Source organism: Rhodnius prolixus, unplaced genomic scaffold, assembly GCF_049639745.1.
Source record: "Rhodnius prolixus isolate KJV_2025 unplaced genomic scaffold, Rpr scaffold_3, whole genome shotgun sequence".
NCBI lineage: Eukaryota > Metazoa > Arthropoda > Insecta > Hemiptera > Reduviidae > Rhodnius > Rhodnius prolixus.
Genome location: NW_027411603.1, coordinates 29,955,769 through 29,978,981, shown reverse-complemented (window position 1 = coordinate 29,978,981; position 23,213 = coordinate 29,955,769). Strand labels below are relative to the sequence as shown.

General features: G+C 32.3%; 2 protein-coding genes across 2 annotated transcripts in view; one reads left to right on the top strand and one right to left on the bottom strand.

Moving 5' to 3' along the window:
- Positions 1-1,004: 1,004 nt before the first annotated feature.
- Positions 1,005-6,861, top strand: LOC141452773 (uncharacterized). Its single transcript, XM_074125193.1, has 3 exons — positions 1,005-1,167; positions 2,229-2,348; positions 4,468-6,861. Exons 1-3 carry the CDS (start codon positions 1,159-1,161, stop codon positions 6,622-6,624), a joined length of 2,286 nt encoding a protein of 761 aa, XP_073981294.1. The 5' UTR covers positions 1,005-1,158; the 3' UTR covers positions 6,625-6,861.
- Positions 6,862-13,995: 7,134 nt separating this feature from the next.
- Positions 13,996-23,213, bottom strand: part of Ms (neuropeptide receptor myosuppressin) — an 84,818-nt gene continuing 75,600 nt past the window's right edge. Inside the window, exons 2-3 of the mRNA XM_074125195.1 lie at positions 16,094-16,269; positions 13,996-14,614 (exon numbers count right to left, since the gene is read on the bottom strand). Of these exons, the coding sequence (XP_073981296.1) occupies positions 14,523-14,614; positions 16,094-16,268 (267 nt within the window). The 5' untranslated portion in view covers position 16,269 and the 3' untranslated portion in view covers positions 13,996-14,522. The remainder of the gene's footprint in view (positions 14,615-16,093; positions 16,270-23,213) is intronic.

Genomic DNA, 23,213 nt, shown 5'->3' with positions numbered 1-23,213 from the left:
GTCCAAGCTGAGTCTCTTGTGGGCCTTATTAAAAAGTAATTTATTTAACTATCTACTTAAATGTAATGAAACCACGCAACCTCTTAGCAACTGTTGAAATATACTACATATGCATGCGTAGTATATGCAATAAATAAACTAAACTTTTTAAATATTCCAAACTAAATATTCAGGGCTTAGCTGTTAATGCAAAATTTAGAAGCTTAACAATTTTATGGTGCTAAACTTCTTTTTAATTAATAATAAATTCTCTAGCAGATTAGCCTTTTATTGTCAAATTCCTCGCGATTAAAATGAGAAACTTTTTCATAAAAATGACTTCTTTTTTTGTTTTTAGCGAACATTTTGTAGCTTGAAAACGCCAGTGGCTGATTTATGAAAAATATTCAACATAAAAGATAATATTCTATAAAACTGTAGGTCTTTGTTTTGACATTTTATAAGTTGGCTCAAAATCTCATAGAATCTCGTGTCAAAGGTCACGAAAATCAGTTTTTTGTAAATATCTTGTTTTCTTTGCTCTAAATGACATTTTAAGATATAACAAAAGTTGTAGAACATAAAATTCTTTACAAATTTGGTTCCATGCAATTTTTCATACAATCAACTGTTTTTGAGATAGAGCGCGAAGAGTGGGAGCCGCTTAGCCGTATGTATAGTAAGTAACGTTAGGTCAACTGTGTAATTCAATGCGTAGTACGTTTTATGAAGTTACAAAAATATTATAATTATTAAAAAACCTTAGTTATTAACAAATTAATGTATCTATATAAATAAAGATGTAAATTTTGGTTTGTTTGTAAATCTTAAATCTCCTAAAGTTCTTCTCACCGATTGCTTTAAAATTTGGACACAACGTTGCATTCGCATACGCGAGTGTTTCAATATACCTATTATTATAGATTGCCCTCTTGTATAAGGAAAAAACCCTCCTAGGTTTTCCAAATATTCTAAAAAGTTTATCATTACGAAAAAACTTGTTCTATAGAAACATTGTTTTAACATATGTATGAAATAAATAAATTCAAAGTTCAATAAATGGGTGTCAGAAACAACCAAATAAATAAAATGCATTTTTCTAGCATTTTAGTTTGCATAGTGCTACAAACTTGAAACCATCTCTCAGTGTCAATTTTGATGATTTAAAACTAAACAATTATGTTAAAGGTATCTTTTTATTTTAAATCAGTAAATGAAGAAAGCTGATCGAAGTGCTTATGTCACGGACTACTACAAATCTAAGACTATGGACAATACTTACTGGTTCACCCTGTATAGGAAACTTTTGAAAAAAAACAGAAAAAAACAAAAACTTGAGAGGGGATAATTCTTTTTATCACCGCGTCAAACGAACTTTTAAGAATAGGGTGGTCGTTGGTGGGAGGTGAAACATTTAATCCGTTCCCCAAAAATCAATGTCCACGGTCGTTATGTAGAGTGTCCGTTTGACACTTTATGTAGAAAGTGTATAGGGGTAAAACGGGGAAATCCAAAAACTGTCCGTAAATGGAGGTGGTCGCTAGTGAGGGTGTCCTTCATGGGAGCTTCGACTGTAGTCATATTAGCTATCTTATATAAGATTTTTCATTTTTAAAGTAAGTTTTAAATTTATCGCGATAATTAGATATAAAAGAGCAATGCTAAATAAAAGTTAATTGGAAATAGTACAGAAGGTTTATAATGACAGAACAAATGGTGATGACAGGTGATTGACAAAAGCAAAAGAAAATTAAAAATGTCAGCTAACTAATTCTCTAATTGCTGTAGCTTTACTTGAATAAATTGGGATCAACTTTCAATATCGATTGTAAAAGTTTATATTTAGGTTTTATTCTTCAGAAAACAGTAGCCTAGAACTCTAAGAAGTGTAAAATTATGAGAAATGGCGAAAAAGTGACCAGAATGAAAAAGTGGGGAAAATCAGAACTACCAACTTCAAAAAATGCACATTTTTTTTTTTTAATTTAAATGATTAGTATCAATAATTTTCATATTAGGTAATTAATACATGTGTTAATTCTTCATTCTTTCCCTCCCGTTACTGGAAGCTGTGAAAATGTTTAATAGTTTAGAGCCTGGCGATGTCTATTTTCGAACAGAAACATAAGTTAAAATTAAAAGTTCTAGAATTTAGTAATCTAGTTTATTTTTCACAATATTATTTTTGTACGAGTATTATTTAAATAGATTCTTTGATTATTAAATTGCTCTTTTGTTTTTTTTTACAGAAAGAAAATTTGATGAATCAGTGGATCGATTTTAGTGAAAATAAAGCTGCCTATGTGTTCAACAAGCCAGTTATGAAAGAAGAAAAGATCTCTGGCAGTAAGCTAGATCGCTTGCCTTGGGTACAGCCTTGTTATCATTTTATTTTCCTTTGTCTAGTTATGTTATATTGCATTTAATAGATTCGAATAGGTTATTTACCCCCTGGGGAACAACTAGACCAGGGGTGTCAAACTGAATTAAAACACTGGCCACTTGGTGCAACAGGCAAGATTCACGCGGGCCACAACATATTTACAAGTTATCCAATATCTGGATTCAGAGACTGAGAACAGACAATCTTCATTAAGGCAGATAGATGATTATCAATCAATCTTGATCTGTATGCAGTTTTATTTAATTTCATGGACGAAAATAGTTTTTGACCAAAAATAACACAAACAGCAAACATTTTTGGATATTTCTCACCTAAATAAGAATATATTTTGGGAATTCCTGCTTCGTCTTTGAAAACCGATTCATTCTGGAATCCCATTGAGAGTGGCAGATATACCGCTTCTAAACGTCGCTGGAACTAAGTCATCGCGTTTATACAAGCCCACAGGTCCCCCAGGAAAGGCCCTGGGGCCACGTGTATACTCGTCTTCAGTAGTTAAACGGAAACTGGGAATTGTGTGTCCGATAATTTGCCTCGATCCTCCCCTAAGCGCTATTTCCTTCATAGAAAACTTTTTCTATTTTCATTTTATTTCAGTACATCGTGGGCCACAAGAAATTACCCCGGGGGCCGCCAGTTTGAGACCCCTGAACTAGACTTTCGACTGTGTTATTTTTGTAGAAACCAACAGCTGAAGAATGTAGGATTACAGCATAACTAAAAATAATTCCTCTACAGTCCTAATCCAGGATTTTCTTGGGAGCCAAAATAATTGATTTTCCTTACAGGATAAGAGCACGCAGGACTATTAGTCATTTTATTTTATTTATGTATTACTTTAAGAATTTAAAATATCTGAGATACGGAAGACCGGATCACTTACCCTCAGAAATTTATTTTATGGACTATGACCCAAATTAAACCAACAAATAAGATTTAAAAAAAAAAAATTATTGACATTTAAAACGTAATAACTGCATTATCAATTGGGATTAACTTTCAATTTCGATTGTAAAAGCCATCATTGTGAACACTTGCTACACTGCTTGCAAGATAAGCGTAGATCTTCCAGGCTATCTTCTCTTCAATCTCCTTGAAGGAAAGAAGATTGATTTAAGAAAACATGATTTCGCAAGATGTTTGAGGTCTTTGAGCGGAGCATTAAGTAGTATTTTTGACTGCAATAACTGGATAGTTGGAACGTTTTAGCCGAACTTCATACTTCAATGTCTTATCACCAAATAGGTCACCGTCTTTTGCTATTTAGGTTTAGTTTTGATCGTTTGTCAAACAGTATTGCGAGAAATTTGCAGTATTGGTTAGATTCTTGTCTTTTCAGTCCAGTATAGAAATTCCGTGTCAACTATTAGGCTAGGTACAATCCAAGGTAGCAAACTTTGTCCACAGTTGGTACAGGAGTTTGGTTGATGAAGATGAGAGGTAGTTTTTTTCGTCTAAGAGTAATTTTTTTTGTATTTATAATTTTGTTTTTAATTTCGTGACTTAGTTTTGATTCACCATTTGTTAAGCCAGACCCGTAAGTGATTGATGTGCGTTTGAAGAGCCCTTGTAGCCAGTGGTGTCTTCGAGCCGGATCGCTCCGGAACGTCGTTCCGGTAATTCCTTTTTGGTCAGGAACGCGTTCCGGAACTAAAGCTGATTTCTGATTCAACGAAAATTGGTTGATATATTAAAAAAAAAAAAAAAAATTACGTGAGTACAATTTTCTACATCTGGTCGCTTGGAGGTCAGATCCAGCTCTGAATTCTCTAATTTATATAAATGTAAGTCCTGCATGCGGTAATTCGAAACATGCACAGATAATAAAGAAATTAGCTTTATTAGTACAGAAATCAGTTTCTTACTGGTCTCATTAACAATATGACTCGAAGACTTATACAGAAAAGAATTTAATAAAAGTACTCGTATTTCGAGTATTAGATCCAACGGTCCTGATCTCAGAGATTAGCTCGGGTCTTGCCTTGTGTTTTTTAAAGAATGTTTTTGTATGAAAGCATGAGTGGTTTACCCACGACATCATAGCAATACTTGGAGTAATTATATTTTACATATTTCTGCCGTAGGAGATTCTTCGCGAAGAACAGCTTACAACTATTAATTACATTAGAAAACGACATGAAGTTGTGGAAACTATTCGTAAAAAAACTGGACGAAGTATTAAAATTCCAAAGAGTAGAGTTAGACGTATCACAAATTTTGATTTACTTATCCACACCAGATGTAGCAGCAAACCCCATGTTTATTATTTCACACATGGACGTCAAATTGATGAAAATTGTAAAGAGGTTCTTAAACAACGAAATCCATTTATTAAGATTGATTTTACAATCGGTCGTGGACGTGAATTAATGAAATTACAGAAAAAAACACGCTTACAACCTGGCTATCTCACAGATACTTTCAATTCAGCCAAATATCGTCACTTACTCTGCCGCTTAAATGTGCCGTACGATGAAAGGGAATTAAAAAGCAAACTAGGTTTAACTCCACATTTTAGGAATATTCCAGTCGGTAGAGCGGTAAAAGATCACATGGTAAAAAGTAAATTAATCTACTATTTAGAAGATAATTTAAGGAAAAAAATAGCATCAGCCATAATAAGAGAACAGAAACAAGTATGTGAAACAAGAAATGATATGTTTGCAATAAAAGTAGCGTCATCTTTAAAAGAATTTCCAAATTTATGTTTATTTGAAGATTTTATGGAACAAAAGCAGATTGAATTATTAGAAATACCTAAATTTGTGACAGAAATTAGAAAAATTAAAAATGATTTATTACATTTCATATTTAAATTACAAGAAAATTTAAAAAATATTATTACGGATTTAATGACTCTAATTATATTAAGAGGGCGTATTGAATGGTGCAAAAATTTAACTTTTTATCTGAGTCCCAAGACTTGGAAATACGACTACGCTGAAGAAAGTAACAATTATGTGTCACCATTTATCGATAAAATTAAACTGTTAAAGGGAACATATTTAAAATATAAATTTAGCGATGCGGATATAGATGAAACTGTTAAAACTTTAGCTGCACTATTGATTAACGATATTAAAACGTTTGGTCCCTTCTCACTGTATTTTACAAAACCATTACATTTACAGTGTATGTTAATGGATATTGATTTACAAAAGTTACCTAAAAAACTAGACGCTTATTATTTAACTTCCCAAATTAATGAAGTTAATAATAATATTTTTAAAATAAACTACTGCGTCAAAAAACAACTAGCGCGCATAAATGTTTGTAAAAGTAAACTTAATAATATGTATGAGCTAAGTAAAAGAAAACGAGAATATTATGAAAATGAAATAAAATATTACGGCGAGAAGTCAACTAAAAATATAACCGGTAGACCAGAAGGTTATATTTTTATTAAATTTTTATTTAAAGAACTTTATGACTTTGTGGTCGAATATCCAAACAATGAGAATACACCTTTGGAATATTTAGAAGCTATAGAGAATCAAATTCAAGCAAAATTTCTATTCGTAGAACAGTGTTGGCTAGATAGAAAGTTCATAATAGGAGCTATTAATTGTGTACGAGACAAAAAACCCACAAAATTTGATTTAGCAGAAATGGCTTACAAGAAAAGAAATCAGGGTTTAATTTTTCTAAAAAGTATTAGAAATGCTTTAAAGCCTATTGTAAGACCGTTAGTTAAGCAGTTAAAATTCAGAAGCAAAATAAGTAGTGATGAATCAGTTGTTTTATCAACATATGATGACGAAATTGAAAGTGAAATGAATTATTTAATCCAAACAACGGAAGAGTTTAGAAAACAAATGAAATCTAAAGAAATAACACACGCATATCAAATATTTGATGTAGAAAATGTAACCAAAAATATATATAAAGATAATTCAATATTGAATTTAATGGATTTACCGCTCATAAACGATGAGGTACCCATTAATGAAATTATAGACGAATATTTAACCGAAAGTGAATACGAAGATGATGAAAGTAGTATAGACATTTGTGAAGCTAGTGAAAATGAACAATTCTATCAAGATGAACTTCTAAAAAAGAATTATGGTGTATCAGAAATTCAGATTGAACAAGATGAGTTAAGCGAGGCAGCAATGATTTTTGAAGAAGACAAGATACCTGTGGAAGAGAAAAAGATTAAAGATGAGGAAAAGGTGAAAGAAGTAGAAAAGTTCCGACCGTATGATTTCTCAAAGATATTACCTGATTACAGAAAATAATGCCTTCTCTAGTTTGATTAAAATTCATATTAAACTATTGACATCACTATCAAAATTGTATTTCATCTTTGACATCTGCTTACTTTAAACACATTTATGTTTTGTTTGGTCTTATTATCTTCTAATCATCTATTCTGGAACTCTATGAATCTCTCCTATTACAGAATAATTCTTTTTCACTGCCTTTATTCAGTGAAATATTGCCATTTTGTAGACTGGCCAGGTAGTTGAATAAAAGAACTTGTCATCTAAGTGTCTGTGTCATCTAAGCTGTCAAATTGATTTTCAACTTGGAATTTTGTTTTGCCGCTTCTAATTCACCTACGAAAAGTATTTTTTCCAAATTTCTTATTACTCAGTTACCACCACTTTAAACAGCTTCGTTCCTTGAGAGTGCTGCTGAGGATGAATCCAAAATTTATTTTTTCATCTTTTCTTAATGGATAGCTACAGGTAGATCTTATTTGTTAATTATTTTCAACTTTAAGAAACGTCAACATAAGAAATCATTGGTGTTCGGACCTCTTTCCCTCTCTGCATTGCCGGCCTTCAACAATGTTCTCAATATTCTGTAGAAACAGAATACGTTTTCTGTCATAGACCGGATAGGGAGGCTTCTAGGAAGAGAAAATCTGGGTACGTTTACAACGGAGCTGTGAGTATAGATGATAGCAGAGATGATAACTGATAGAGTAAAATATAATCGCTGATTAGTGTGCACAACGGAGCTGTGATACATGCAACATGCCCGAGTAGTGAAGAAGAGTTTTTATGTTCAGCAGCAACGAAATGGTATATTTTAAAGAAAGAACGCTTTAGAAAATATCATGTACATCCCATAAATAAAAAACGAAGAACTTTGGGTGAATTTCACCATTTATATAAGGAACTTCGAAATTATCCGGATCGTTTTTTTGAATATGTGAGGATGGGTCCACCCACATTCGACTATATTTTAGAAAAAATAAGGTCAAAATTAAGAAAACTTTGGAAAAATTGTCATGGAAATCCTATAACCATAGAAGAAAAACTAGTGATTACTCTTAGGTAAGTAATGATTTGATTGAAAAAAAACAAATAAATACACATGAAAATAAATGTAAGCACGATTTAAAAAACAAAATATTGTTTAAAAGTAAATAATAAAATAATAACCAAAAATAATGAGTAAAGACAGCACTAAATAATTTTTCTACGTCCATTTTGAAGCTCCGATACTGGAGTTCAGCTAGCAGAAAAATGAAAAATTCAATTCTATCATCTATGCTCGTTTATAGCAGCGAGTATGAGTCACTAGTCGCAGCTTCGTTGTGCACGCTCACATAAGAATGTACTAGGTTATTCTATAAGCGCTGATGCATCACTGCTATCATCTCCGCTATCATCTATGCTCACAGCTCCGTTGTGAACGTACCCTAGGACTTAAGGAAGAGGACTCAAACTGTAACTACATATCTCCATTCCCATATTCCATTCATTCAAGACTAATCTGACTACTTCTTGTAGTATTTCTTTATTATCCTTAACAAAAACTTAGTTTAAAAAATTAGGAATGGGCTGATTAAACGACAAAAGCTACACAAATCAGCAAGTACCCAACATTTCATTCATAATTCAAGTCACATATTTCGGCCATACAGAAACATTGCAAAAAGCAAGTATTAATTGAATTATAACAATTGATATTATTTAAGTAATTTTACTGCATTAAATCTTCAATAATATTGTTAAGAATTTATTAGAAGTCATAGACCCTCATGCTAGCCAGGTTATTAATAATTTTTTTTGTTAAAATAACGATAAAACGTATATTATACCTCCTTAATTAAATAGGCATTCTATTCCAAACTATTCTTGTGATATATCTTTATTATGCCCTTTATTCTGAGTAATCACATACACTTGCACATTAAAATGGTAAAAGACAAAATTAGTGTTGGTTACTGTTGAAATCTGAATCACGGTGTTAAAACAATATTTCAGTTTTGAATTCGTCTTACAGAAGTATTCGAGTATTACACACAGTTAATCACAAAAAAATTATTCATCAATAATTTGCTTGGATTGCTCAATTATAAAAATTTTAGTTCCTTTAATTGAGTACTTTTAGTAAAATTCATTAATAATTATTAGATGTTCTAAGAAGTTTTATAATTCATATATTTTTGCATATCTTTATAAAATTATTGTAGATTATTAGATATTACAGTCAGTCTAAGTTAAATGGTGAGCTACTTGAACAAATATTTTGTAGATTAAAATGGCCAGCATAAGGGTCTGTGATATCTAATAAATTCAAAAAAATATTAATGAATATTAATGCAGTAAAATTACTTAAATAATATCAATTGTTACATTTCAATTAAATACATGCTTTTTCAATTGTTTCTATATTAAAAGGTATTTTCAGATTGGAAGAAACTGTCAGCCAATCAGAAGTAGTAGAGCAGGCCTTTATTTTGCCCACTAATATTCCTGTACCGCATTGGCTAAGTTGAAAATAGGTAAAATGGAGATCAGTTTTTTGACGTTTGATTGGCTGGTACTTACCCCCACTCCTTCATATACTCCCCTTATAGATTCCACGACGAGCTCCTTTACCACCATGTTCTCTACTGATACTAAAAATGAATTTTACCACAATTTTAGATAGGAGTTCTGACAAATTACGTAATTTCTTAGGATTTTCTGGGTTTTTACGTTTAATTAAAGCTTAAATCTTTCCGTTAGACCAAACTCAAATGAAAGCTGAATTTTTTATCGATTTTTAGAGATATAAGTATTCAATCAAAATAACATTCTGCGTTGAATTCAAATATTTAACTTCAAAAAAATTGCACACACTATATCAAATGAACGGAATATGTATATTTATTATTTGAATACACTACTTTAAACTATGTTTTGATTACAAATTATTAATTTGTTACAGAAAAACTTTAAATTAAGGTTAATATGGTACAGTATTTTTTAACGTTTCAACTCAATTAGTTTGATAATTAAAAATTATGTCGCTTTCCTAAAAAGAAATCCAGTTTTTCTAAGAGATAATTTAAAACGAAATTATTTCTCATAAATTAAAGAAAAGAGAAAAAACTTGTCAAAGGTGTGCCTTTCAACGATACGCTTTTTTGTGTAGTTTTTGACGATCAACCCTTATACAACTTAATTACCGAACAGTTTTGATTATCTCCAACAATAGAGTTGTCAGTTATTGAATTCCAAGGAGTGTTTGAAATGTATCTGTGCTGCAGTTTCTATTCGTTAACCAGATTTTTATTTATTTTTTTAATAAATTCGCTATAAGCCTCTGTTTTCTGACGGATGTGTATTCCCTGTAGCCTTAAAAAGGTGCTAACTGAAATTTTACTATATCATCAACTGTTATCTAAACCGAAGTCTGCCATCAATCACGCAATCAGCTTCTAATGGATTTTTGATGCGCTCACAAAATCTAAACTGTTACCTCTGGACGTGTGGTACTAATTCAGATTACATGGTATCTAATCTGGGGGAGCTATTATGTGAAGTTCTGAATAAGTTTGTACTGCGTATTCCAGGTATGATTCTTAAAAACTAAACAAACATATTTAATACTGTCACGTTCAGAACTGCAATTATCCTTTAATAAAAGGTACTCAACTTTTGTTTCCTAGTAATAAATGCATTAACTAGTGCATGATTTCCAACCAATTGCTTCTTGATTGCAAGAATTCTTTAAAAGTTGTTATCAAGGGAAAGTGTAAAATATTGCTCCAAATGAGGGAAGTAGATCTCAATTTCTTAACACATGTTATTCCAGAAAATCTAACGAAAGGGGCAGAATTCTGATGTTATGCATAACAAAATGGTTCCCGAATTCAATCATTATTCTTTATTTTTGCCAAGCTTTCGATCTAGGGACTATGTCATCTTAAGAGCTTATACGAGGGTCGTTTGAAAAGTCCGTGCAAAAATAAAAACTACTTAATTTTTTGGGGTAAACCTTTTTTATTTTTCAACATAGTCTCCTTTTAGGCTTATACACTTCGTCCAACGCTGCTCTAGTTTGCTGATCCCTTCCGAATAATAGGATTTGTCCAAGTCTGAAAAATAGCCATTCGTTTCTGCAATCACCTCCTCGTTTGAATAAAATCTTTTTCCCGCCAGCCATTTCTTCATATTGGGGAACAAATAGTAGTCCGAGGGAGCCAAGTCTGGAGAATAGGGGGGATGTGAAACGAGTTGGAACCCTATTTCCATTAATTTTGCGACCACAACTGTTGAGGTGTGAGCTGGTGCGTTGTCGTGATGGAAAAGGACTTTTTTGTGGGCCAATCGTGGGCGTTTTTCTTGCAGCTCGGTTTTCAAACGGTCCAATAACGATGAATAATATGCACCTGTAATAGTTTTACCCTTTTCCAGATAGTCGATGAGGATTATTCCTTGCGAATCCCAAAAGACAGTCGCCATAATCTTTCCGGCCGAAGTAACGGTCTTCGCCTTTTTTTTTGGCGCAAATTCCCCCTTGGTAACACATTGTTTAGATTGTTCTTTGGTCTCAGGAGTGTAGTGATGTATCCATGTTTCATCCACAGTGATGAAACGACGCTTAAAGTCCTGCGGATTCTCCTGGAACAGCTGCAAACCGTCCTTGCAACACTTCACACGATTTCGTTTTTGGTCAAGCGTGAGCAATCGCGGCACCCATCTTGCGGATAGCTTTGTCATGTCCAAATGTTGATGCAAAATATTATGTACCCTTCATTCGAGATGCCCACAGCACTAGCAATCTCACGCACCTTCACTCTTCTGTCATCCATCACCATAACATGGATTTTATCAATGATTTCTGGAGTAGTAACCTCAACAGGGCGTCCAGAAAGTTCAGCGTCACTTGTGCCCACATGGCCACTCCGAAAATTTTGTAACCACTTATAAACTGTTCTAATCGAAGGTGCAGAGTCACCATAATGTTTATCAAGCTTCTCTTTAGTCTCCTGAGGCGTTTTGCCTTTCATAAAGTAGTGTTTAATCAACACACGAAATTCTTTTTCGTCTATTTTTTGAAAATCACTAGATTTCCTCGATTCAAACGAATGCCAAACACAAAGAAATAGACCGATCTGGCTGAAACTTGGTGTATGTTCTTCCAAGAGATGCTACTAACTAAACATAACCTCGATACGCGCCAGTAGTGCTATCTCTCTGACTTTGCACGGACTTTTCAAACGACCCTCGTACTATTGACAATTATAATATTTTTTTACATTGCTATATCTAAGGCTGGTGTGTCTTTTGTTCTGACTATTGAAATATTTACATTATCTTTTAATTTTCTTTTCAAAAAAACATTTCAAGGGAACTGTTGCACGGAAATATGTATTCCAATGTTTGTTTCTCCTGTTCGAGTATAAATTGAAATGGATGTTTTTCTTCTCATTTTAATTACACTCGGCTAGATGGGAAATAGTTAGAAATACAAAACTTAATATTATCTTCGGGACCACAGAAATTTATTTGTTGTTTTGGAACCCAAAACGAATAATTCAAATGTGTAACTTCATCACTTCTTTTTTGAGATATCTACAAATACATAGATACAGAAATCTAGCTGACTCAACAATAATAATTTAACTTTGGTATAAAATGTTTATTTTAAAATGTGTGGCAAAGTTTCTTGCATTAATGAAAATGATGTTGATTTAGGATAACATTATACAATTAGATACTATGAACATAATGGTGCACTATCCTTTTTTGAACAGTCTGAACACATTGTAGCTTTTTAATAAAGATTCATATTTTCTATTCTAATTCTTTCCACCTGTCTTTCATAATTCAATCATTTGTTTCTCAGTTAAATTTGGTGTTATGTTTAAATTTTAAAGTGAATTTGAATTATTTGGGCGTAATTTAGTTTCTGTAATGTGATGGAAAATATCAAATGCTCTAAATTGACTCCCTCATTATTATGAACTTTTATTATTTTTATCGGTTTTCTTAAATTTTTACCCTTGAACCTAAACAAAGTCTAATCCTAAAATTAAAAACAAAGCATGCATGTTCATCCGAGTAGCCTCACATCTCAATGTAAACATAATTATGTTCAACTGTTTTAAATAACGATCTGATAATCTTGTGCATGAGTTGAAATTCTCTTTAATGTTTACACTGCCTAGTAGTTAGAATATCTCGCTTGAAATAAACGAACACAAACTTCTTAGGAATAAAGAGGGATTGTGCAAAATAGATTGAACTGTAAGGAAATGGGATACCTTCAGGGGTGTACCTAGATTTTCTTTTTTTTCTGGAGGGCTAAGTTGAAAGGTATGCGCTTATAATTTTGTATTTTAAACCTATTTTTTTCATTTAGGATACTGCTAAATCAATTTATAATGTTTCCGAATATTAATTTACAAAATATTTTAAGCAACATGATATCTAGGTAGGAAATAAACTTGAACAATTGAGTAATTACTTTGAATTTATGGCTCTCTGAGGTTCTTGGTCGACTCGGTAATGCTGTGTATTATCTCGGTAAATTAAAAGAAAACTAGTGGCAGTTTCTGTCAAAATTATTGCAACACATTTATGCAGTAAAGATTATTTTATTAAGAGAAGAATAATCAGTTCTAGATTTGTACATTTTCCCGGATATCCAGGCGGCTTCTTTGCTGGAACTTCAAACGATAATTAGTATGATTGAGACCTGACACCAATAAAAACGATCCATTGTTATCTACTGTTGTTTTGTAGAGATAAAGCTATTTCGATTCCAGAACTATGGTTATGTTTTAATTTTAGTTACGGACAGCTTTTGGCCTAAGTATTAAACTTTAGTACCAGATCCGTCTTTATCGCAGCACCGTTAAATTTAGCGCCATGGTAGAACTCAGGGTCACACGAGAAAAGTGATGTCTCCTCCTTTTAGATCGTCTGTAGTAATTTTGCTGATCACTTCTTGATGAATATCCACACAGTAATGTTTGATGTGGTTAAAACGGATAATTTGTCTCTGTCCCTTGATCCTCTGGAAATATCAGGATTCTAGGTAGCTTGTTACTACCAGTACCACTAGTATTCTTGTAACGATGCGATCATCCAGCGTATTGGTTGATTGTTCTTTATTTTACGTTACTATATCTTCTTTGGAGTTGGTGAGTTGATTGGGAATAATGGTTATTCTTAAGGCGTACATAAACATGTTTAATTAATTAAGTGAAAAAATTGAATAAATATTCACCAACCCAAACTGACTTCACATATCCTACTTTTGTAACTTTGTTCTTTTGACCCCAATATATAAAAACCAATTCTTAAAATTGAGCTGGATAAAAACTAAATCTTAAAATTGAAGAGGTTAAGGAAGTAATTAATAAAACAGTAGAGGCAGGCAGAATTATTAAAATTGTAATAATTTTGGATTTACATTTACATTTTGTTTTTATATATTATGTTTAATACTGAAATTTTACTTAATTTTAAAAGTATCTGTAATTAAAAATAATTCTTTTTTTTACATATTTTTTTTATTTTATTTTGACTCTTAATAAATAAAATAAATAAATAAATAAGTAAATTACACAATACTAAAATATTTTCTTACAATTGTAGAAGCACCAATTCATGTAAATGTACTTAAAAACCTCAGATATAAATATTTATTTATTTTAACATTTAAGTAAAAGAATATAGCACTCCTGAAGGACGTAGAAGAGAGCTGGATAAATTGTTTTTAAAAAGAAATGAAATAAAGGAATAAAAAACATACAGTCTTTAGGGAGATTTAATTATTTATATAATTCATCTTTCTTTGTTTCTGTGGAATGTTTATTTTGTTGGTAGAGAGTAGACTTAGATTTTATCTTTATTTATTATTATTTTTTCACTCTCTGCCACTTAAATTTTCTTGTATTTTAACGTCGACGTCCAAAGCGCATGAATACGTGGTCAATATCTTGTCTCTTCTCAGGTATGTTATACGGTATGTTCGTGTCTCGGAGAGCAGCTGTAAAGAGAATAAAAGTAATTAATTAAAAATGGTTCTCTACTACTTTTTATAACACAATATCTTGATGTCTGCTTTTGCAATTGCGATTATTCGTTTTTACAAAGCATATTAATTAGTAAGCATTACTAACGTTAAGAGTTTTAAATTTAGTTTTCAGAGGTATTTTATTATTAAAAAATAAAAAAATAGAGTAAAGTAATGCCTATTTTTCAGGCGGGCTTTACGTCTAACTACCAATTTAGGTGTAGTGGTCGGAGGCAAACATACTTTACTACAGTTCTCATATTAAACATTAAATAATCTTTGCCACATCATTCAAGACTTAGACCGGGAATCGAACCCAGTACCTCACAATACATCTTAGCTTGGAGAGGTCTCACCTCTAACCGCTTGGCCACCGTAGTACCTATATTTCATTACTATTATTAACGATTTTCTCTCGTGCTGCAAGGAGTGATAAGCCGTAGGGCTAGAAAAAAGAACAACTCGGTTTGACTAGCCTTGGGTTAAACAAACAATCCTGTGTAATCTTATTACACGTGCTGTAGTGAGACCTAATAGCACAGCTTTCTATACTGTAAGAATACTCCTTCCTTCTTGGCCGATCCTCTCCAAGAAAAACCATTCGCCGAGATGATGATGGATCACCTCCACTGTTCTCAAGACTACTTATCGCAGAACACCACTGACAAACCTGGTAATTGCGTCTCTTCTCAAAGAAATTGCGTTAGACCAGGAGGATAGCAATGTCTATCCTCTCCGTTCAGACTTGTCCAACCAGATTATAATCTTGTTAGATACGAATGCATAGCCTATGGTGATCAAAGAACGTTTCTTTTGTTACTTTTAAGTACATGCTCTGTGCTGAAGCGTCTTCCCGCTGCTCCAGCCCTGTCTTTCTGGTAATGTAGTGGTAGACCACCTTTGCCACATCATTGAGGCGAACCAGATACTCGGTTGATGCCAGACGTCAGGCAGGCACTCAGATATTGGAATGAATGTTGTGGTTGTTGGCGTAGCTGTCATCTGTCGGAAACACTGGTGTCCCCTCCCCTATCACGAGACTACTATGTTAGTTGCAAGAGGGAGAACTTCATTTCACATTGAAGAAATAATATTAATACCCGAGAAGGGATAAACTAATCAGCACATTTTAGGCAAAGGATCAGCTTAGTGGTACAGCTTCTTATTTATTAAATTTGTATTTTTCCTCGAAAATGTCTTCAAGGATTTGTTTTTAAACTTTGATTTCATTAATACACATAGGTACGTCTCATTGTTCTGCAACTATAAAACATCTAAAAGTAGGTAGAAAATAGTGTTTATTGGAACTGACTGAAAAACTATTTCAAACGCTTTTTACTAATTGATTACTAATTGCTCCGATCATTTAGTGCACAAGTTATGGTATACCATTGAATGACATACATATCCTTACTTCATTATAACCTACTACTGTTTTACCAAAATACTAACTCTGATAGTTGTTTTGTTCATCTAGATAAGCCTGCAGTGCGCTTGAAATCTGGTACAAAGCACACATGTTTCTCACTCTAGAGGATTGTACTTGTAGTGCAGATGGAGAACAATCTGGTCCTGGAGCAGCCAAAACTCCAGCGAGTAGTGTCACACACATCCACGCCAAAATCATCCTGCAAAACAAAAAAAAATTATGTTATTGATACCACAGATAGCCTAAGAACTGGGTGAAATGAGAAATGGCCTATTCTGGGGCAAGTGGGAGTTCTATAACTTCCTGGTTAGCGACTGAACTCCATAACTTTAGCTGCTGAGTAAAATAATTATTCAATAATTTCAGACGTTTATTGCCCATCAATGTAAATACATATACAGGGTGAACCTGTTAACAGTTTTTTTTTTTAAACTTTTTCAATAGGTTAGTTGTGTGTAAAATTGTAATTTGGAGTAAATACAAACTCAAATATTTCAGAGAGATAAGAAGAAAATTTGTAAAGTGCAATTTGTAACCTTTGACTTCCTTATTTTAAGACAGTCTTCTTTAAAAATTGGCTACTGGTCCATCTAAAAGAGTTTTCAATGAATTAAACAACTTGATAAACTAACGCTGTTGAGTGCTCGTGAACACGTTTTCTTGTAAAACAAAAGTAATTTTTCATACGAAGATAAAAGGAATCCTGGAAAATGATATACCGTTTGAAAGCCCATTAGACAAGGAAACTTTTATAAAAAGTGCCAGCACCTAGGTCTGATAATGATCACAAAAGGGCCTAATGAGTTTTCTTAAAAATTTCGATAACTTTTATTTTTTCAATATTCGGAGGAAGATTGAGGCTGATTGGAGAATAACTTATGCTTCGAAATGGTATCAATTTTTAGAAAATGTATCTGTCTTTCTAACCCTGTCATCAGAATCGAATTCGAATTAAAACTTTCTGAGTAATAACATTTTTATTGCAAAAAAGTAATGTTTTTAGAAAAAAAGAATTAAGTGGCGTCACTCAAGAACAGTGGAAAATATGAAGTCGGCCAATACGTCATTGAACTCCACTTTAGATGTACTGTACACAGTAGCCCTATGGACATTTCTTACAGGTTCACCCTGTATATATCTTCTTTTTCATAATTGTACCTTCTTAGTCCGCCTTTTTATGTCGCATATTTTTATTTAAGGTGACAAGATGGAAGCAAGGACTGAAAAGTATTGTGTATTGGTTTCGATTCCCGTTCATTTCTTTAGATTTTCTTTAATTTGATCATAAATAAATCAAATACGGAATCTAGGTTAGTTATTTAGCTCTTTTGATGAGACTTGAATAGTAATAGAACTTAAAGCATTCTGAAAAAATAAGAACTTAATTTGTTTTACTTCAAAGCGCTTTTTCTTTTACTTTTTATTTTTGTAAGCAAAATAAGATGGTACTTAAAGCAGTAATTTGATTATATTTATCAGTATCAATGTGCTTTTACAGAGGTTTTACGGTTGGGTGGTTCGTTATCTTAATTACTTAAATTATTAATTACATTCAACTTTTTTGTTTTAATTTCTTTGAAAAACACGCTTATGCTTAGTAATGTATCCAATTCTCCTACTATTTAACTCCAGGGTAAACTTGTTTTGGAATCGTAACAAGACTTGTCTCAGTCTTTATCGAATGGTGGAGAAGGGAAGACCCCCGAAGGCAAGTTTAAAGAAGGTGAAAAAATATTTAACTCTGCCTCAGGAAAAATAGGAGATTAGCTTGGATTAAATTTTCTCTCTAGAACACAAAAGTGAATGAAGTGGGAAATGCAGGTACAAAACCGCAGTGCACAGAAATGTTTACTTGTTAAATGCAGACAAGTAATCTAGCCAATAGTTCTACTAGGATCTGTTGTGTTCCATTTTATTTCAAACATTTGAAGCAACAGTATTACTTAGTTAACTTAGATTACCTGAAGCCAATCTTTGTTAAGTAGGTTTCACACCTACTAAATTCTCTTTACTTTGGGTAGCTTACTTTAGTTTAAGATTAGTTTTCTACTTTTGGTTTGTTATGTTTTAAATAAAACAGTGATCTCATGTCTGAATACTTCAGCGTACATTGCTAGATTAAAGCGCATCCCAGTGATGAGTAATTAAACTAAATGGTACATTTATTGTTATTAAATTAAAAACTTTTCGAAAGAAATAAAGTTAGCGACATAAATTTTCTAAAGAGCTTCACTGATAAATCATAGCATTTAAACCAACTTTATTAATAATTATTAATTAATTTATTAAAATTATAATTTTAATTGAAAATGAAATCAACTAAAACTTTGAATAATTCTCTTCTACTGCTTAAAGAAAAAGACATTTTTTTCTCTTTCATTAAATATAAATCCACTAATTAGGCTTAACATGAATTAAACAGAACGTTTCTATGAATTTTTTTTTTGTAACTCTCACTGGTTGAAGTAAAAAGTTTAATTCTACCACTTTACAAAATGCTTTTGTTAATTAAAAATAACATGTTTATAATTTTTATTTTAAATAAAAAAGATGTCCTTTAATTTTGCAAAAAATGTTAGGCCCTTGTTAAGTATTTATCATTTTGAGGATCAATCGAGATTACAATATTCTTGTATGGTGGAAGGAGTTTTTCAAAGTTATGTCGTACTCTAAAAATTAGTTATAGTTCAATGTTTTTTTTAAAAAAACGGAAATGTAGTTGATAGTTTGAAAAATAAGGTATGGACCGTTCTTTGCAGGGTCTTTACAAAATCATACAGTTTCTCAAGTTAACTTTTAGGAAAACAATCCATCAGTTTTAGAGTTAAACATGGAGAGATATATTGGTAGTCGTTAACGGTTGTCATTCCATCTAGATGGAGTTTTATAGTCAAATTTTTGAAGAATTGTTTAAGATGGACATGCAAGAAACATGGAAGAGGAAGGAAGTTACAATAAATCGAAAAGGTAGATGAAATTATACTACAATTAAGATAAAGGTCGATATGTGAAAAGAAACCTCGAATAGTTTGAAGAGGAAGAGTAGAGAGAATGTGTTTTTCTTTCACTAAAGGACTTTTTCAGTAAAATGTTCGGTTCTGAGAGTTTTACATTATATAAAAAAAGAGGGATTTATGTCTCGCTAAAATTCTGAATAAAATAGAACATTCCTCAAGAAAAACCTCCTGAATAACCTCTCATTGAAAGGATATTTAACATTTGTGCCATTTATTTTTAAAGTGGGGCAAGTCCATTTTTTGTTATTTCGAGATATTTAAGGTTTTGCGGTTCAATAAGATTAAAAATATTGGTAAATATTAATAGACATATTTTTTGTATTTTGTGGTGTTAGATAATGTAAGTTTATAATCCAATAGTGTTTATAGTGCTGGCTAAGGAAAATAAAGGTTTTATTATATACTAAATGGACTTGCCTCACTTTCAAAATTAATGAATTATTGTAATCGTTGATTTAAATGGATAATATTTCAGTCGTATCAGTCTTTTTTGAACAATAAAAACAAAATACTAATCAATAGTGCAACTATTCTTCTTCTTTTTTATGAATCATTTTGGTCCGAATTTGCCGAATTGAATTCAAATTCTGATTCCAAGATTCTTCCTTTATTACCGATTGTCATGGGGACTTATTTCTACAAACATAATAAATATAATAAAATTACTTGCAAATGAGGATTTTATTGAAATGGCGTTATTACCCAGAAAAGTATTTTTTTTTTATATTTGTTACCTACCAAATTCACTTTCAGATGCATCAGAGTTATAATTACCGTTGTAAGCGGATTCAGCCATTTTTTCTTTTTAAAAAAATAAACCACAATCCGTTATTAATTTTCAAATAATGAAACTTTTTTCGTACACCGAGCACAAAACAACACGACTTACTTGATAGCCGATAATATAAGTCGAATGTCATACAATTTACAGTTTTTCAGAGTGTTACCAATAGTACTAAAATTTCCGGATCTTGGTGTTATTATCGAAACACAAAATTAAGATGTACTTATTATTATTAAATAATAATAAATTTTATGAAATATTGTACAATCACCGATTACCAATATCAAAGATTGATAGATAAGACATGATGTTAAACCATCACATTTGCTTCACTATAGAGCAACAGCAACCGGAGTTAAATTTTGCTGTACGGTTAAATAATTTTAACCTAAGATGGACTTGCACCATTTTCAAATTAAACATATTTACAATATTGTTAAGAGCTAAAACTTCCATCTCCCAAATATTAGGATTCTGAATTTGTTTGACTCTAAATTGTTTACAGATAAAAAGATCATACTAAGTTTTATCTATAATTACCATTATCTTCATTTTTTTTTTCAAAAATGGGCTTGCCCCACTTTCATAATAAACGGCTCATTTCTGAGATTTTGTAACCAATCTTTTCTAAGCCTTTGAACTGAAATAATATATATAATTTGTACAACTTTCTCAGCTTTCTCTTCCTCTGAATATTTAATAAGTAATTAAATAAAACAATAACAAACTGGAAGAAGAACCGGATTAAAGTTAACATTAATTGCTTTAGAATTCTAGTTCAGATGTTTCAATTAATACAAAATGAACTTTAATTAAATATTTTGATTCTTAACTTTTATTTTTAGAAACAATTATTTCCTTAAATTTAAAACAACACTTTTCTATTAAGAAGAAATTGATGTTTTTTGGGGGGGTTTCAGGAAATTAAAACTAGTTACCTTTGACAGTAAATATATTAAATTTTAAAACGTGAATTCTTCATTCATTCACCTTTACAACAAAACAATTTCAAACTTAAAAGAATCAAATTGTTAGCAAATTTTAAAACGTTATTTGTTAATTTAAAGAGAGAAACTGTTTGGATATAATAAAAGTTGACAGAACAGAGACAACTGTTGGGTAACAACAGCAGAACGGTTATGTGTGATAGTTTGGGCAACAATTTTTAACTGTTTAAACTGCAACGATCGCTCTAAGTAATTCACAATTAGGAAATATCTTTCTCAGAACAAATAAGTGTTCCCCTGTAGTATGTTGTGGGGCTAGATGGATGGAATGATTATTTGAAGATGTGCCTGGAATCACGTAAAAGTGATATATGATAGTATACATCAAAATAGGGGGAAAAAACAGTCTAAAATAATGCAGCTAAATTAAAAAAAAAAAACGCGTTTTCAACTCGCATATTGGAAAAACTAACAACCTGCACGAATGCTCTTACGAGGGTCGTTTGAAAAGACCGTGCAAAAATAAAAACTACTTAATTTTTTGGGGTAAACCTTTTTTATTTTTCAACATAGTCTCCTTTTAGGCTTATACACTTCGTCCAACGCTGCTCTAGTTTGTTGATCCCTTCCGAATAATAGGATTTGTCCAAGTCTGAAAAATAGCCATTCGTTTCTGCAATCACCTTCTCGTTTGAATAAAATCTTTTTCCCGCCAGCCATTTCTTCATATTGGGGAACAAATAGTAGTCCGAGGGAGCCAAGTCTGGAGAATAGGGGGGATGTGAAACGAGTTGGAACCCTATTTCCATTAATTTTGCGACCACAACTGCTGAGGTGTGAGCTGGTGCGTTGTCGTGATGGAAAAGGACTTTTTTATGGGCCAATCGTGGGCGTTTTTCTTGCAGCTCGGTTTTCAAACGGTCCAATAACGATGAATAATATGCACCTGTAATAGTTTTACCCTTTTCCAGATAGTCGATGAGGATTATTCCTTGCGAATCCCAAAAGACAGTCGCCATAATCTTTCCGGCAGTAGGAACGGTCTTCGCCTTTTTTGGCGCAGATTCCCCCTTGGTAACCCATTGTTTAGATTGTTCTTTGGTCTCAGGAGTGTAGTGATGTATCCATGTTTCATCCACAGTGACGAAACGACGCTTAAAGTCATGCGGATTCTTCTGGAACAGCTGCAAACCGTCCTTGCAACACTTCACACGATTTCGTTTTTGGTCAAGCGTGAGCAATCGCGGCACCCATCTTGCGGATAGCTTTGTCATGTCCAAATGTTGATGCAAAATATTATGTACCCGTTCATTCGAGATGCCCACAGCACTAGCAATCTCACGCACCTTCACTCTTCTGTCATCCATCACCATATCATGGATTTTATCAATGATTTCTGGAGTAGTAACCTCAACAGGGCGTCCAGAACGTTCAGCGTCACTTGTGCCCATATGGCCATTCCGAAAATTTTGAAACCACTTATAAACTGTTCTAATCGAAGGTGCAGAGTCACCATAATGTTTATCAAGCTTCTCTTTAATCTTCTGAGGCGTTTTGCCTTTCATAAAGTAGTGTTTAATCAACACACGAAATTCTTTTTCGTCCATTTTTTGAAAATCACTCGACTTCCTCCATTCAAACGAATGCCAAACACAAAGAAATAAACCGATCTGGCTGAAACTTGGTGTGTGTTCTTCCAAGAGATGCTACTAACTAAACATAACCTCGATACGCGCCAGTAGTGCTATCTCTCTGACTTTGCACGGACTTTTCAAACGACCCTCGTAGATGCAGCAATCTCAATTGAGGATTGTTTTAGTAGAAACTTGAAATGTTACAGAGGTATTTAATTAAACTTGTCTAAGTAACAACGCCAATATAAATTCATGAGTACTAGCTGAACTCTTGCGATTTATTATCAACGAATGATTGATAATGTTCAGGCAAATGCAATGTGTGTTTGCTTTTTTCGCTGCTTCGGTTACTGGTATGCACGGTTACGTATAACTGCACCTTACAAACATTAAATTATTGAATTTAAGAAAAAGTTAGTCATCACCGAGTTATTATTATGATTATTATAACCTTTATTTAAATAAATACAATTATACAAAAGTGATAAGTGCACAAGGTATACAGCATGGCCTATGCAGTCTGCTGGAGTAACTGCTTATAGAAAATAAATGAAAAATACAATCAGATAAATGAATTACTAAGATATTTTAAGAATGTTATATTAATACACTAATGAGAACGAAAAGAGAAGGGGAAAAATAGATAATATACAATTATAAAATGGGGAAATAGAAGATACTTGGAGAGTAAAAGTGCTGAAATTTCCCTTTCTTTAAGGATCTCCAACTTAAGTAATTCATTGGCTGCTTGGGCACTATTA